We start from the raw sequence: 18,121 nt of genomic DNA, 5'->3' as shown, positions 1-18,121 counted from the left end.
ATGTAGATGTCCTGTATACCATCTATGGGGCCACTGGAAACCTCTATGGAAACTGCTTTATACTGGTTACGGAAATTTTTTCTTCGATGGCAAATTTTCTTTCTCTGGATTTTGAGAACAAACAAATTTCTACCTTGCTGGTGAGTTTAATTTACTTCCTTGACTGTATTTCTTGAACTTATTTAAAATTTATTGGAGCTGCTTCTCTCCTTTCTAGTTTTTACAAAACCCAAGCCGTAACTAGTCAATAAACTTTTGTTTCTCCTCCTTTCTGGATTTTTCTAGTCTTAATTTTTCTTAAGGTCCCTTCACAGAAATTCCAGTCCTTGGATGTCCTTTTTTTTAAACAACATTTTTCACTGCACTTCTTATAACTAATACATTTGTTACAAATGTCCTTTTAATTTTAACATACAATTCTACTAGTAATTATTAAAATATTCCTTATTTTATGTTCTTTTTGTAGGTCATCTCTTGTAAACTCAACTTTAGATTTGACATTTGATAAACATTATAATTTAATTTGACATTTGATAAAAAAATTTCATATATGACTTAAGTTAATTTAAGATATCTTCTATATAGTTACTCGTCTTCCCAAAATATGCATACTAGATTTATCTATGGATATTGGGCTTTTATTTGATATACGTGACTCTAGGTATATATTCTGTTTTCTCAGTGTACTGAGTGTTAACAAGTGTCGATGTCATGCATTCTTTTGAAAAATTTATTTTGTATTTGTGAATTAAATTAAAATTATTAATTTTATACTATGTGATATTCTTTAATTGATACTTATTTTATATTCAGTCTTTATATTAACAATTTTATGCTATTTTATTGTTTGTTATATTAATAATTAATTTTTATTTATGATCCACAGTTTGGTCAGGTAATTTTCATTCGTGATTCTCTGTTTACATTTCCAATTCGTTACAATATATAAATATGTTTATCAGTGGCGAAGATACCTTGTATTACTTTCACTGAGAACCCCAGAAATTCGACTGCACAGAATATTTTGTAAATTCTGTTACTACTTTCAACTCCTTATGTTTGTTCCAAGATAAAATATATCTTTCAATTTATTTTTAAAAATGGAACCATTTTTAAATTATTACTTTTTTTAAATCTAGAACTACTTGTTTCACAAAAATAAATTCATATGATTTTTTTCTATCTAAATGACTTTAAACAGAACATACTCATGATAGTCCGAGAAAATAATACTGGCGTAATTTTTCTGGCTATATCTAACAGAAATGGAAAATTTCATGTCAATGATTTTTTTCGAACTTGTCATGATCAAATTGTATTTAAAATATGTAGTATTTCTACCAAAAAAGTCCCAGGAACTTTATTTGACGAATTATAAGTTCTAGAGTTATTTTACATCTTGTGAAGTGTTTGATAACGTTAATGAAAATTAATTAAAAGTAATTAGTTGAAAATGGTTAGATTTTTTGAATAAAATGAAAGGTATATTTTTTCTTGGAAACACTACAAGAAGTTACAGGTAGTGATCGAAAATATTCAGTACCGAATTTCTGGGGTTTTCAGTGAAAGTAGATGAATTATTAGCCATAGTTTCATCATTAATATATCACACGTTTTCAGAGATATTTTAGAAAAGGTGATATCTTTTAAATTTAAACACTCTGTATCATGAAAAATATAGACTCATCTTTATATAAGCTTTATGGTTTAAAATACACATACTTAATTAACATCCTGTATAATACACTGTTTGAGTCATTAGAATTTTAACAAAACATATTTCGTTGTGGTAAGAAGGCAACTCATTTGGTGCCTATTTAATGCAGATATTTTGTTTCCTACACCTTTCAGTGTACAATTTTATAAAAATTATCGATAATATTCATTATGTGATCACAAAGATTAACTTATATGTTTTACTGTCATCGTCCTCGCAACAGGGAACGTTAATGTATGGATTGCTTAAAATTATTTCGTGCATGGACAGCTTAAAGTTCATTTTATTTTTCGAAGGTAAGGTGTATCGCATTTTTATAAATAAGATGCAGGTATTCTAATAAATCGATTGTAAATTTTATAAGCTTGGCCTAATTTAATGACATTATTTACTTGACGCATATAGTTTACGATCATCCCACAATTGTTATTAATAAATTTTGTTTAATTTGCTTTATTTTTGGAAAAACCAGACCTCACATTCTATAAATATTTATTTTAGTATTACTACTGTCATACAGGTTATCTTTTATCAAACTAATCTCAGTGAGAAAACGTTTTCATATAAGTATCAAACAGCTGTGATTGAACTTGAACATTATATGACCATTATTAAACTAAGAAGTAAATATATGTGTAATAAAGTACACTATGGTTATTTTCCCTATGCTGCTGTGATCCTTTTACATAAGCAAATAATCCTGAACGGATTGGATGTTACATAGATGGTTGATCGAGATATCTAACGGTGCGATCGCAACAAATTTTTAACGATTGCAAAAAAGGTTTGTAAATTTTTATAAACATATACAGGGTGTATTATTTACTATACAGGGTGTCTGCAAATTTCACCGACAACGTTTGACTGCACATTTACGACGATAAATAAAGACGATCTATGAAAAAAGTTAAATAAAACAGTTTTGGTTTTTGAGTTACAAGCCTTCAAAGTTGTCAAAAATAAAACTAATTTCATTAATAACTGCATAACCCTTTTACCGATCGCGTTAAAATTTGGTACATTTGGACCATTATTGCATATTATTTCTTAAAGCTTTAGTCAAATCGATATATTGGGTAAATATTTTTCTCTGGTTACCTCTTCCTTCTAGCGGTCAAAATTTTTGCATTTTTGCTAGATGCCCTCGAGCATGGGCAACTAGTTTTGGTTGTATTTTTTTTGCGTATGAGATCTGCAAACTGCTTCGTACTTCCAGGATGTATAGCGCACTCTGGCGAGAGAACGGAAGCAATTTCAAGAAAATGTTTTATACAAAGGTTACGTATTTTTCCCCGCAGAATATGAATCTGCAATAAAAAATATGGGTTTCCATTTTAAAAATCAAGGTTGACCTTGAAATGACTTTCATAATTGACTTCAAGGTCAAATTCAAGGTCACCTTAATTTGATCTCGAAACCTGTTAACTTTTGTTCGAAATATTCTTTTTATAAAAGTCGAAATTATGCGGCCTGGTACTTTAAAATAGGACACTTTGTATAAAAGGAAATTATTATTATAATCGTATGTGCCATTTTTGAGGGTATCCTAGGTCTTGAAGGGCCACAGGATTTAGCTTTTAATGTTTTTATCAACGTTCTGTACTTACCCTTGTAGTCCGATACGTTCGGACAGTTGATCACCCCGTTGCAAACCAGTCTTTGGGGTATGCAGAGTCCTTGCTCGCCAGGACAAGTAAAGTCGCAGCCGTCACCGAGGTGATCTTCGGGATTGCCTCCCTCGATCAACTTTGACGACATCAGAGTTCCATCCACGTTTCTCGGCAGATGGAACAGCTCCGTCCACGCAATTTTGAACGCGGCCCTAGTGGGCGACGTCCTACCTAAAATAACATTAAAACGATTGATAATAATCAATTCAGGATGGCATCTATCTAGGATGTCAGGATTAAGTGTTGCCCCTTCCACTCTTTTTTTATGCGAAGAACAAGGAAAAGTTTTGGGACAGATCGGCCATTACGTATCTCTTAAGTTGGAAGAGATACAGGCATAGGCGTAGCTACGGTGGGGCAAACTGGGGCGCTTGCCCTCCACTGCGGTTCATTTAATGAACCAAATATAGGTATGAAAAAATTGTTGCGCCGGCCGGTGAAAATGAATTATTTAAACTTTTCCAATTTATTATTACATTTAAAAAATAAAAAATAATTATTTTAAATGAATAACTGATAAATAAAAAATTATAAATTTAGTTTAAGATAAAATAATTTTAATTTATGAAAGTTAGGAAACGATAATTTTAAGCATGTGCTTTTTTTGTCACATCTCCCCTGACATAAATATAAATTACTTTGTAATAAATTAATTTTCAAATTAAATATATTTTGGTTATTTATTTGAAACTATTATAAAAAAATATTCTTTTCCGTATAAATATCGGCAGCCGGATTTTTTAAATGATTTGTCTCCTGAAGCGTCTTTTTTAATTTTTAATTTTTAATTTCAAATTCTTTTAGGGTTTTAATAATAAAAAAATATTTTTGTTATTTAATAACGAAAAAAATTAATAAGAAAGAACTTTTAATTAAATGTGAGATATATCCATAAAATGCAAAATTATATTTATTTGTTAAAATATAAAGTAATATAAAGTAATTTGTTGAATTTCACGCGTAATTTACTCGATACGAACGGCTTGTCGCTCTTTACATGATGAGTGTGCATAGAACATTTTGGAAGCAAAAAATAAATTTGAAAAAGAAGTTTTGACAAGGTTTAGCCAGAACTCCCGAACACTAGTGCTGAAACCAGATTTTGATTCATAAAATTTCAAGATTTTGATTAATCAATTCATTGCAACCAATTTATTTTAACGTTTTCAAATATTTAAATAAAACAATTTTTTAATAAGTAGTTTGTATTATGTATTTTTGTTTCCCCTGGAAAAAATTCTGGCTATGCTCGTGGATACACGGGTATTAACAATGGAGCTGAGCATTTCCGTGTCTTTTAATATTATAAAAAGAAAATGTCGTAGTCCCTGAAATACCCTGGAACCTTGGATTTTTCTTCCATATCTATACCACTGAATGTTGAGTACATTGAATATAACTGCTTGTATGATACTTTTGATTCTCTCAATCAAATTTTGGTTCAAAAATACCAAAGCCGAGTATTACATAATTTAATAATAATTACTTACAACCGTTATAACACAAATTGTTGGAAATATATAGTGTAATTTTTTTAAAACCTGACATAGGCCCAACTTTTTTATTTGAAGTTATACAGTAGTGTTTCCAAATGCAAAGTTGTAGGAAATTAAGAAAAATTTACAAATAATGCTTTCCAGTGTTTCCACATTTCTTCAGTAGTTACTAAAACAATGTGACAAATCTTCAAATTCTAAATAAAAAATGTTGTGTCACATTTTTTTATTGGAGCACTCATTTTAGAACAATCAGCAAAAACAACGAAAATAATCTGCAGTCGGCAGGAACTAAAAAAGCTAACTTTGCAATAATAGGCCTTGCATATTAAACAAAAATTGTGTTGTTTGAAAGGGGCCATCATTATTGTGCTCTCATTGTGTTACTTGAAAGCTGTTGCATTTGAATGTGTATAAAAATATTGTTTCAATTCAATTGCTATGATTTTCAGCCTTTTGCAGATCCCTGGACACACACTACCAATTGTTTTTAGTTTAAGTTATTTCTTAAAAACTCCGGATCTGGAAAAGGCTTATCGGGACATCTTGAGTGGAATGCAGCGCACGCATTGCGTATACTTAAGCCATCAACATGAAGAAGAATTAATTCCACTTTCCCTTTTGGATTCATCTTAGCAACTGAATTAAAACGTTATTTTTATACACATTAAAATGCAACAGCTTTCAAATAACACAATGACAGTACAATAATGATGACTCCTTTCAAACAGCACAATTTTTTGTTTCTATTGCTATGTTGGCTTCTTTAATTCCTGCTGACTGCAGATTAATTTCGTTGTTTTTGCTGATTGTTCTAAAATGGCTACTCCAATAAAGAAATGTAACATATTTTATTTAGAATTTGAAGATTTTCAAATTATGTTAAAAAAAAATACACTGTTGCCATTTAAAGAAGTATTATTTTAGTAGCTACTGCAGAAATCTGGCAATACCGGAAAACTTTACTTGGAAATTTTTCTTAGTCAAGTTATTTCCTACAACTTTGCATTAGGAAGTACTAGTCTATCACTTCCAATAAAAAAGTTGGCCTGTCAGGATTTAAAAGAATTACTCTGTATATACAGGATGATTCAGTCATAATATCATTAATTTTAACCACGTATTCGGAAGGCCTAATAAAGAAAGAAAACCCAAAACCGACCCTATAAAAAATAAGTAATTACCTCTTAACTCCCGTTAACTCGGCGCCCTACTTCATAATAAGGAACAGCCGGCGCAGTATAAAGCGTTCGAACATTGAAGCGAAACAGCTGATTTCCCCAGTCGTCTTTAATTTTGCAATTAATTGGTTTCAAAATCAATGTTCAACGAATTCCAATTTTATTAAGTCTTTATAGGCGAATGAGTGAGTGCTTTTTTAGCCGTACTGTCATTTTAAATGGGTAAGTATCATACTACTTTTTGAAAAGCAATGCCACACATTGAAGGATACCTACTACAACTGTAATTAATTGAACAGAATACTAAAAAGTTGTAACGTACTTTACTCGGTCGCCAAATTTTTGTAACACCCTTTATATACTTTATTTTATTTTGGTTTTGGTTTTGCGGTGGTGACGATTCGGTTCAGACGTTACTTGTGGCTGCCCCCGGTATACTACCAACTCTAAACGGAATCTTAATTCAGAATTGCGAATTCTAATTTACTAGATTTATTGACGTCACTGACGTCCCTATTTGGACGCCTAATTTTATGACGACCCTTGACTACTAGTTTATCGGCAGCGGTGGTTGTCAGCCGGCGGTGGTGAGTGACGTCACAGGAACGTACTCCGGATTGAATCTTTTTGTTCGGTTTTTGTCTCGGGCGCCAGTTTCCCAATCTTTTACGTGGGGGAAACTCCACGTGAAACCTACCCTCGGTTTAAAGTAAGTACTCGGGATAGCTGCAGTGAAGAAAGTTTAATTCCAGGGGTCTGTTATTTCTCTTAATTTTAATCAACGTAGTTCTCTGAGTGTAGTGTTTTATTTTATCAAACTTGTCGGCGTTAAGAATGAATACAAACTGGAAATATCTTTACTAGATTTATTTTATATTTTTAAGGCCTATTGAAACAAACAAACAAAAGTATAATAGATTCTAATTACAATTATTATAACTAACTAAAATTCAGGAATGTAAAAACAATTTACAAGCGGTGTAAGAATAACAAATCTGGGTTAGAGCAATTATTATTAAGACGGATTAAAATGCCGGATCGGTTTTCCGGTGCTGTGAATAAATACGAAATTAGCACATAGTAAAAAATCAGGACTAAAAAATCGGTACGGTACAAAAACGACTTTAAGAAAACGGTACGTCAAAATAATATTCGGTTTTAAATTTCGGTCGGTGCTAGAAAGGGAAAAATAAGGTTAATAAATTAGAGCAATAAATAATCAATAAATAAAATATCCCCAATGGTTCTGAAACAGAAAAATAATTACGGGTGACTCTAATTCTACAAATAAATATCGGCGGCAGTTTCTAGCAAAGCGACGGAAATTAAGCGAAAATGCGACCAGCCAGGAGAGAAGCCAAGCAAAGCAGTTTATAACAGGCATAAATAAGCAAACGGTAATCAGGAAAATGATGTTGTTGGTGAACAGGAGGCAAAGTCTGGTCGAGGTGCGAGTTCAAATGCGGGGCGGCCGACAGATTTCTTCCCGAAGCGGTGGAGCACCCAGCCAAACTTCGAGGGTCTATCCGTCGCTGCACAGCCGACACACAACGTCTTCTACTGGCGGTGGAGCACCCAGCCGAACCAGCAGTTTCGGTTATTGTGCCTTACAACGTTTATCAAGCTTAGGCGGTGGAGCACCCAGCCAAACCTTCGCTGACAACGCTGCTGCTGTACAGTCTGACACCTTCACGTCCTCTACTGGCGGTGGAGCACCCAGCCGAACCAGCAGTTTCAGTAAAGGGGCGCACAGCGTTTGTCGAACGACGGCGGTGGAGCACCCAGCCAAACCGTCACCGATAACGCTGCTGCCGTACGAGCCTGCACTCAACGTCTTCCGCTGGCGGTGGAGCACCCAGCCAAACCAGCAGTTCGGTCGATGTGACGGACAACGTTCGTTGAACGAGGGCGGTGGAGCACCCAGCCAAACCCTCGCCGACAACGCTGTGGTCGTACTGTCTTGCCAGAGTTCAAAAACGGCCAGACTTATACCATAGCAGGACAAGTGAAAATAGGAAAATACAATTTGCTTACTTATTCCGGACGGTTGCTTCTGGCGGCTAACTCCTTGGGTCGGGTGGCGGTCTCTTGCCGGTTTTCAGGTCCTCGGGGTGGTCCTCGGGTTGGAACTGAAGCTCTTCGAGTTCTGGCAGCGAACTAAGGATTTTAGTCCAGGATCGTTGGTTTTATTGCTTCAATCCCCCCTTGACTAGGCAGAAGTCGTGGTAGGATTATGCGCGCGGCCCTCGACAGAGTGGGGCAGCGGACGGTTCGACTCGACTCGCGGTTAATTGCTCTCACCCAATTAAACTAATTAAATAAATAACTGGCCCACGGCCTTGCATAAAACTGGAAATTAATACCGGTTCATTACAAAGTCTTATTCAATAATTATAAAACGTAGTGAAAACGCTAACAATATTAAAAATACTAAATTGTAATTCGAAAACGATTATTATACATTTGTTTTTATTAACACGTAAATAATATTTGTTAATATTTAAAACGTAAAAAATAACTTGTTCCTTCATATGTCTAGATAAAAAGCTCTGTTTATTCGTTGTAGGTTCACTACGGATTAAAAATGCATTAAAAACTAGGTTAATGACCGCATGTTACGGGAGGTCAAGATCCACTATTGATAAACCTTTGTAGGTCAGGTCAGGAGCGGATAATGAGTTGAAAATATTTGTTTCAGCGTAAATATGCATTTTAAAATTTTTTAAATCCCGTAGGTATTCGTATTCTACTCATCTTTCCCTATCTTCCCTTNTGTAGGTTCACTACGGATTAAAAATGCATTAAAAACTAGGTTAATGACCGCATGTTACGGGAGGTCAAGATCCACTATTGATAAACCTTTGTAGGTCAGGTCAGGAGCGGATAATGAGTTGAAAATATTTGTTTCAGCGTAAATATTAATTTTAAATGTTTTTATTAATCGCGTATTCGTATTCTACTCATCTTTCCCTATCTTCCCTTAAAATTAATGACACTATGAGTGAATCATCCTGTATATATGTGATTGTCCCTATAATCGCCCCTACGTATCAAATTTGAAAAAAAATTGAGGGAATAATGATGGAATGTGCCTTACCTATAAACTGTATCGTGATGCTGGGATCACTGGCGTCCGGACTCAGCTCGGCCGACGACAGTATGGGCAGCTCCTTGGCCAGCGAGACGTTCTCCCCGCAGAGGGACAGGTAAGGGTCCAGCCTGCCCTTAAGAAAGATATCAACTATGCCGTCGTCGCATGCCTTCGACGAGAACTTTATCCTGTCAAAGTGCAACCAGAGATCCTTGTCCCTGTTCACTTTGATCTCCCAGATACACCTTATCGACTTCGGCGGCTCCACGTACCCGATGGCCTCGTAGTAGGGGTAGTGGATCTCCCCGTCGGTGGTGGGCTGGACGATGGGGGGCCCGCACAGGGGCCCGTGCACGAACTCGTAGGTGGCCTCGAACAGGGAGGCCGTGTGCTTGAAGTAGCTGAGCGCGCTGTGAGCGCTGTCTACTATTAATTGGAGGTTCAGCTGTTCCCCTTTCGATATGACTTGGGTGGAGAATGATTGTCGGTTGCAGATGCAGGTGACTTCCCCGCTTTGGGCGGCTTTATTGAGGGATATGGGAGGGTGGGAGGAGTTGGCCCCCGCGGGAAGCGGCTCCCAGACGACTAGCTTGTCGACGCGGTCTTCCAGGCAGTTGGTGCATGGTCCCGGGTTGTAGGGGTGTTCCTGTATGGAAAAATGTGCTTTGTGGAAAATTTTATTATACAGGGTGTCAAAGTTGAAAAAATAAACACTTTCTTTAATATCTTTTGTGAAATTTCGTATCTAGGGGTTTTTTAGAATGAAAAATTCGAATTTATCGACGATTACGTTGTATCTTCTAGAGGGCGTCACAAGTAACCATCAGGACGCTTTTAAACTACCAAAACTTTTTTATGCCACGGTGTATTTCACTTTGGGCTAGAACAATCTTTTCCCCCAACTTTTCTGCTTAAACGAAGGTATACCTTGCTAATATCTCTAAAGCCAACCATTTTCAAGAAACAGGTATTTATATTTGTAAATGCATAAAAAAATTAGTTTGAAAGTTATTTTCAACTCTACTGATATACGAAATTAGGAGCAATTGTTTATTAGCAAGAAATATGCCTGTGGCTAACATGTCCGCAAGTGACTCATTTTAAGTATTACGTCAAAAGTACCAGCCTGACGCCGCCCGGACCTGTTCTAACAGTTGCAAGGACAAAGAACAGACGCGGAACGCACCAGGGTTCCAGGAAAGGTCCACGGTAGATTGGCGCCAGGACCAGATACATACACATGCCAGCGGCTCCATACCAAGACTCTCCAGCGAACGCTCGCCCCGACTTCACTTCTTTTTCACTAACCTTGTTTTTAATAAGAATACTATTATTTTTACTGTTGAGAGAGAGTTTTATTTTACTGCACACCGCAAGTAGGGTTTCTGGTCGAGACTTCTCGAAGCGAGAATTCCCGGGAAATCTGGCCTTACTCGAGACGCGAAAAAAGTGTCGAGAAATCGAGAAATTGAGAAATTTCAAAATCACGCGCGTCTTAAGTTCTTGACTGGAGTTCGTTTCGTTCATACGTTCAATTCGTTTCTCGACAAATAACTGAGCGGTTAAAGTGGTTTCTCTACCAGCTCATGATTTATTTATTTTAAGTTTCTAAGGCTTTAGTTTACTTTGACGATTCTTATTTTTTTAATGTACCTTGTTATAAGTCTGTAGAAATTTATTATAAGCAGATACCTAATGTTGATGTTGATTCTGAAAATATTTAGTTCCTGTTTCTTTAGTTGATTATTTTATTGTTATTGTTATTTGTTTTGTTAATTAAAAGATTGTGATTATAAGTGATAAATTAATAGAAAGAACGCTTCTGTATCTTTAAATTAAAGATTGTTTTTTTAAGATTTCTTCGGTTAAATTCCTTATTTACTATTTGTTTAATTAAAAGACTAAGTATAATGAAAGTGTTTAATAAAAATACAAGTTAAAGGTTTTTAAGAAGAAGATACTCAAAGTTTAATTTAGTTTTGTTAGTAGAAGTAGAAACATATAAGTAATTAATAAAAATACTAAATAAATAATAAATGTTAATGATTATTGTTAAGTATAATAGCATGTTTATATTTAGCACTGCAATACCAAAATTATGACTTTTTTATGTTTTAGAAATTTCGCGAGAATTCGAGAATTCCCGGGAATTCCTAGTCGAGAATTCTCGAGTCCCGAGAAAAAAAGTAGGCCGAGAAATCAGAAACCGTAACCGCAAGCAACCTTCATGTCTTTATGCAATTAAAATTTTAAATTTCGTTTATTTAATAATTTTACTGCAAACAGAATGACAGACTAAAAAACATACTTTCTAAATACAATCTAATCACCCTGAACAATGTAACCAATGTATAAACAATCTAAAAATCTAAAAAATAAGTAATAATTATTGACCTGTCTTAAAAGAAATATTTTTCAATGGAAAAACATATCCTGCACTCTCTGCTCATTGATGAAGCGACAAAAGCCAACCAAAAATTGAAAACCTCTGCAATTGCCTTGGAAACAATGTAATTAAATGACAACACTGTCTTGAATGTCCTTTGTAATATTTGAAAATTTCAAAATCGATTTTTACTTTTTTTCTATGAGTTCCTTAGTAGGTAGCAGCAATAATATTTTTTTTTCACAAAATGACTAATGAAGGGTACAGGAAGGCTGAAATGACTGATAGGTATGGAAGAAAACGGCTGAGAATCTGTAAGGGTATACCGTGATAGGTTTCCAAACAGACGCATTCCAAATCATCAAACGTTTACACTCATGGAAAGACATATGCGTGAAATAGGGACTTTTGTTGCTGTTGTGACTGATTATGGACATGTTCGCAACATAAGGATACCCGATGTAGAAGAACGAATTTTGGAACGCATAAATGAAAAACCGACTTTAAGTCTAGAAGACTGGGATTAGAATTAGATTTTGTAAATCGCATTAGAAGGGAACAATTGCTACAACCATATCGTATGCAAAAAATTCAAGAACCTTTACCAGGAGAATCCTAATTACGTCTTGGCTTTTGACGCTTCATCAATGAACGGAGAGTGCAGGATATGTTTTTCCATAGAAAAATCCTCTTCACAGATGAAGCTTGTTTTACTAGGGTAGGAATATCAAACATTCACAATTAACATGTTTATGCCGAAGTAAATCCCCGTGTTTCTGAAATACGACACCACCAACATGAGTTTGAAATAACCACTTGGGCTGGGATAATTGATAATAATATCATTGGTCCTGCTATTTTGCCTTAATGTGGAAAATGATTTACAATTAGACTTGAAAATAGATTACCAGAATTGCTGGGAGTGTTATCTTTAGCTCAGAGATTGACTATATGGTATGTGCACGAGGGAGCTCCCCCGTATTACTCTGTTAATGTTCGAGCCTTTCTAAATCAACTCTGTCCAAACAGATAGATCGACAGGGATAACAACGCTCCAGTAATTTGGCCGGCGCGCTCCCCAGATATGACCCTGATAGATTATTTCTTCTGGGAAATCCTATAAGAAATGGTTTATTCGATACACGTCAGTAATAGAGATGATATGTGGCAAAGAATTCAACATAGTACAAATTCTATTAGAAATAACACACAAATCTTCCAATGGGTATAGTTTCATTTTTTGCACAGAATTAATCTCTGCATGCATGTAGGTGGTGGACATTTTGAACTTCTATTATGACAGAGGTCAATAATAATAAGTTAGTTTCAGGATTTTTACATCGTTTAGATTGGTTACATTGTTTAGATTGTGTTAGACTGATTAGATTGTTTTTAGAAAGTATGTTTTTACTCTGTTAATTCTGTTTGCAGTAAAATTTTTAAATGAACGAAATTTAAAATTGTAATTGCACTGTTTCCTTTAAAGACATACTTCTTGCTAATAAACCAGTGCTCCTAATTTCGTTCAGTGGAGTTGAAAATAACTTTTACACATTTTTTTATGCATTTACAAACTTAAATGTCTTTTTGTTGAAAAGGGTTGGCACAAAAAATCCAATGCCTCCTAAATCGCCGATAAATTCGAATTTCTCATCCCAAAAAAACTCCAGATACGAAATATCACGAAATTGGCTCGACGTAGTCGAAATTAACTAAATTTTGAGTCGTACTATACAGGGTGAGTGATTGGAGTATGCGAGCCTTATTTGAAATCCCCATTACAATGTACATATTAACAATATAGAACTTGTACAACGCAAATTCTTAAAATTTTTGTCATTTAAATTGGATAATGTCTATCCATGTGTTGGTTTTCCTCATGATGATCTCCTTAAAATATTTTCTCTAACATCATTGAAGGATCGAAGAGATAAATTCTCACTTTCTTTTCTTCAGAAGCTATGTCAGGGTGTTATAGACAGCTGTGATTTGATTAGTTATTTAAATTTTCATGTTCCTCGTGCAACATCCAGGCATGATCAGTGTTTTTATTTATCAACTCCTCGTACGAATATTCTCAAATACTCTCCTATATACAAATATATATGCAAATGTACTATAATAACCATCAAGTCTTTGGACCTATTTGTAAAGGTGTCAACTAATAATAATCATTGAGTGAACATGCATTATATTCATGGTGATTTAGGTTATTAAATGTATTGTATTTTTCTGTTTTTACCCATCCTGTTAATAGAATTTTCTGTTGGGTGGTGTATAAAATAAAATAAAATAAAATAAAAAAATATATAAAAAAATTAGTAATGGTACGTAATAGCAAATTGTTAACGTCAAAATATAGTTAATTGTTGCTCCTTTTCGTTCTACAGGGTATAAAAGTTGAAAAAATATTTTCAATTTTTTGCTATAATTTAAGTACTTAGGTATGTACCCATTGTTTTAAAAATTTGTAGTTTTACGTTTTCTTGAGGTGGCAAATACGAATATGCAAACAGTATAGGGGTCACATCTAGGGGGCAGTAGTTGAACGTTTTTATCAATGTGTCTAACTTTTGTATTTTTTGTATTTTACAATTTTGAATTTTTTAACTAGAAATTATTGAACTATGTTCAATTCAGAATAAAAATAGGTATAATCGGTAAACTCAACCGTTTTCGAGATACAGACGTTTTAAGTAGGTATTTGAGATTCGGCGGAAATTAAATTAGAAATTTATTTTTTCCAAAGTAGTAGGTATTGATATAATAAATTGACAACTGTCACTGCAATACCATATTGTTTCTGTCAATTCTACTCAATTTGATTAGGAAGTAGTTTTTTCCTTGTCGTTATTTTTTAGGGTAGGAATATCTTAATAGAAATTTCCCGCACCGTTGGATTAGACACGGTAGCGAAGTACTTTGGCCTGCACGTCGTTCTGATTTAAATCCGCTGGATTTTTACTTTTGGGGCTTTCTTAAATCTCCAGTTTACAAAAACATTACACAGACCCACAAAAAAAAAGTATCGGGTCTGGTATTCAGATCCATGTATTTCCATGTATTTTTTCCGCTGAATCCGAATTTGCCTTCAGATTTGGCCCAACGGGTCTGAGTTTTCGGGAAAATTAAAAAAACAGGTCAAAATTTACAAAAAACGTAATTTACGATCGACGAAAGTTATAAAAAATCAAATTATTCTACCAGTTCACTAGACGTATGATTTTTCACTCGTTTAATTCCAATTTATCATCATAGAGTCAGTCAAGCTGGTCTAATTTCATTCAAAAACAGAAAATAGATTAAAAACGCCATATTCATGGCATAATTCGTTTTGCAGAGTTCTGGATCCATCTTTTTATCCACCTACTCATTTATGAATTCATACATCTTTCTATCATCCACTGTAACACCTATAAAACCCACCCCTCCACTCATCTATTTTTTGTACTGAGAGACTGAGAGTTGAGATAACTGCCTAAAAGAATACTCTACTTTCTAAATAAAATTAAACGATATCTACAAATTATTCTTATTTTTGTTGCTAATACGTGTTCTTTTTTTCTTCAAAGGATCTATGCAAAAAGTTACGCTTTTCATCTTACGCATCTTCTTTGATATCGCTGTTCTATAACCTTCATATCCTGATGAAATCGTTCGCCTTGTTCTTCGCTATAATCTCCAAGATTTTCAGGAAACCAATTCAGATGTGAATGAAGAAAGTGCAACTTGTAGTTCCTCAAACATCTTGGAAGTCTTTTATCATTTTCGATACAATTTCTTCGTATTTAGGGCTCTTGTGACCAAGATCTGGGATGTTTAATGAACTACAAACTGCACTTCTTTCATTCACATCTGGATTGGTTCCCTGAATTTTGTTGCTTGTAAAAAGAGAAACGAAAAATAGAAGGACCAAACGAAAGCGTAAGCCTTTGCATAGATTCTTTGAAGAAAAGAGAACACGTTATAGCAACAAAAATAAGAATGATTTGTAGATATCGTTTTCTTTTGTTTATAAAGTAGAATATTCTACAACTCGTTCTACAAGTTTTATTGCATTCTCAATCTAGGCTGTTATCTCATCTCTCAGTACAAAAAGTAGATGGATAGATGGGTGGATGGGTGGGATTTATAGGTGGTACAGGTGGATGAATAAATATGCGTATTCATGCATGAACGACTGGATACAAAGATGTATGAATTCATAAATGGGTGGGTGGATGAAAAGATGGATCCAGAACTCTGCAACACGAATGAACGCCATGAAAATGGCGTTTTTAATCTATTTTTTTTTTAATGAAATTGGACCAGCTTGTCTGACTCTATGATGATAAATTGGAATTAAAAGAGTGAAAAATCATACGTCTAGTGGTAGAATAATTTGATTTTTTATAACTTTCGTCTATCGTAAATTACGTTTTTTTGTGAATTTTGATCTGTTTTTTGAATTTTCCTGAAAACTCAGACCCGTTGGGCCAAATCTGAAGGCAGATTCGGATTCAGCGGGAAAAAATACATGGGTCCGAATACCAGATCCGATACTTTTTTTTTGTGGGACACTGTTATTAATGGTCAAGAATAACAAATATTCAAGAATCAGTTTATTATATCAAACAACATAGGACTTTATTTAACGTCAGTCAAAATTTAAATAAAAGGCTAAGATAGTGCATTGAAGTCGCTGGTGGTTAATAATTTGTTAAGATGTCTCAAAAACTTAAGACTTCTGTATTTCGAAAACGGTTGAGTTTATTGATTTCTAACAAGTATACCTGTTTTATTTAGAATTGAACATAGTTCAATGATTTCTATTTAAAAAATTCAAAATTAGAAAATACAAAAAGTTAGACATATCTTTACAATGATAGGACAGTATAACTAGCGCCCTCTAGACGTGACCCCAACACTGTTTGCATATTCGTATTTGCCACTTCAAAAAACGTAAAACTACACATTTTTAAAACGATCGGTCCATACATACTTAAAATATTGAAAAAAATCGAAAATATTTTTTCAACTTTAACACCCTGTAGAACGAAAAGGAGCAACGATTGATTCCAGCACGTTTGGCTCAACCGCTATATTTTGACGTNTTTATATGAATTGCTTCCACACAATTCGAGGGAGAGCCGTCTGAAATTGTGATTGATTACTGAAATACATTTAAAAATGCTTTTAAAAAAAAATCTATCGGGATTGGGAATAAGGAATAGTAATAAAAATTTTAAAGCTTCTACCATTAGCAACAGAATATTTCTTGCGTTAGATTGGAAAATATCGCCCTTTAATGTATGTCATTCGAATAATTACATAGTTACTCCATGATGTATCGAAACACATTATGTTATTTATATTTAGTACCTATAGTTAGAATAACATAAGCTTCCAAACCAGCTCAGTTTGAAATAATGAATTTCTCTAATTTCATAAAGTATCGATTTTCTGTATTAATTATTGTTATTATTATATTATTTTCAAATATCTGTCCTTTGTTAAGTGAAGAACAAGATGTGATGGTTCCCTGCATTGAAAAGATAGTTGAAAAATATTTGAACCCTAATGATTTAATTTTCCTGATAAATTCTAAAGTGGTACTGAATTTTCCTGTTGTCCGATATGACTCAACAGAACATCTACATATATTCAATGTAGAGATGCCAGATGCGTATGTAATTTCTGTAGACTCAAATTTAGATATATTGGAAAACATTTTTATGGATATTGAACACGTTAATCCTAGAGCTAAATTCGTTTTCATATGCAAGAGTATCGAACTCCCATTACTAGAAATGTTAAACTATTTTTATGTACATCACGTAGTTTTACTAGAAAAAAATAAAAAAGGCCTGATTAGCGTTTACAGTTATGATCTCTCACGCGACAATCGTTTGACCACTGCTGGACATTGCACCCAGAAAATGTTCTTAGAAGAAAGCGAACTATTTCAATATCACGTGCCAGATAATTGGAGGAATGGTCAGATAACTGCATTGTATATTCAGTATGCTCCCTTTATTATGAATGTGACTTCCACTGACGACAAAGGTATAGAAATGAATTTGGTAAATATTATTTCACGTCATTTAAACTTAAACATAACTTATGTCAAAAGCAATTATGAGTATTGGGGAGAAATACACGACGGAAATTTTTCCAGTGCTTGGGGTGAATTAAATAGTAGGAGATTTGATTTTGCCATTGGGATGTTTCACCAAAAGTTTAATGAGTTTTTGTATTTTGATGTATCTTTTCCATATATGGAAGCGGCTGTAAAATTTATAGCACCAAAAGCCAGATTACTGGAAGATAGTATTGGGTCGCTTCTGAGAATTTTTCAAATGGATGTATGGATTGTGTTTTTCTTTACATTATTAGCATCTCTTCTTCTATTTTATGTCATACGTAGAAGTTTGAACAACCCCTCAAAATCACTACGAATATCAGATGACATTATTTTTCTGATACAGCTTCTAGTAGAAACTAGCGTAAGATATAATCGAAATATTAAGTCAGTGAGATGCCTTTTAACTTTCTTTATACTTTTTATGTTCAGCATGAATTCGGCTTTAAGAAGCAGGCT

At 34.1% G+C, this 18,121-nt stretch overlaps 1 protein-coding gene across 1 annotated transcript in view; it reads right to left on the bottom strand.

Moving 5' to 3' along the window:
• Window positions 1–18,121, bottom strand: part of LOC108905260 — a 125,713-nt gene that overhangs the window by 3,053 nt on the left and 104,539 nt on the right. The window contains exons 7-8 of the mRNA XM_023454763.1: window positions 9,162–9,801; window positions 3,325–3,558 (exon numbers count right to left, since the gene is read on the bottom strand). Of these exons, the coding sequence (XP_023310531.1) occupies window positions 3,325–3,558; window positions 9,162–9,801 (874 nt within the window). The remainder of the gene's footprint in view (window positions 1–3,324; window positions 3,559–9,161; window positions 9,802–18,121) is intronic.

The sequence above is a fragment of the Anoplophora glabripennis genome, unplaced genomic scaffold (genome assembly GCF_000390285.2).
Source record: "Anoplophora glabripennis isolate ALB-LARVAE unplaced genomic scaffold, Agla_2.0 scaffold172, whole genome shotgun sequence".
Taxonomy (NCBI): Eukaryota; Metazoa; Arthropoda; class Insecta; order Coleoptera; family Cerambycidae; genus Anoplophora; species Anoplophora glabripennis.
This window is presented reverse-complemented; position numbering and strand designations above follow the sequence as displayed.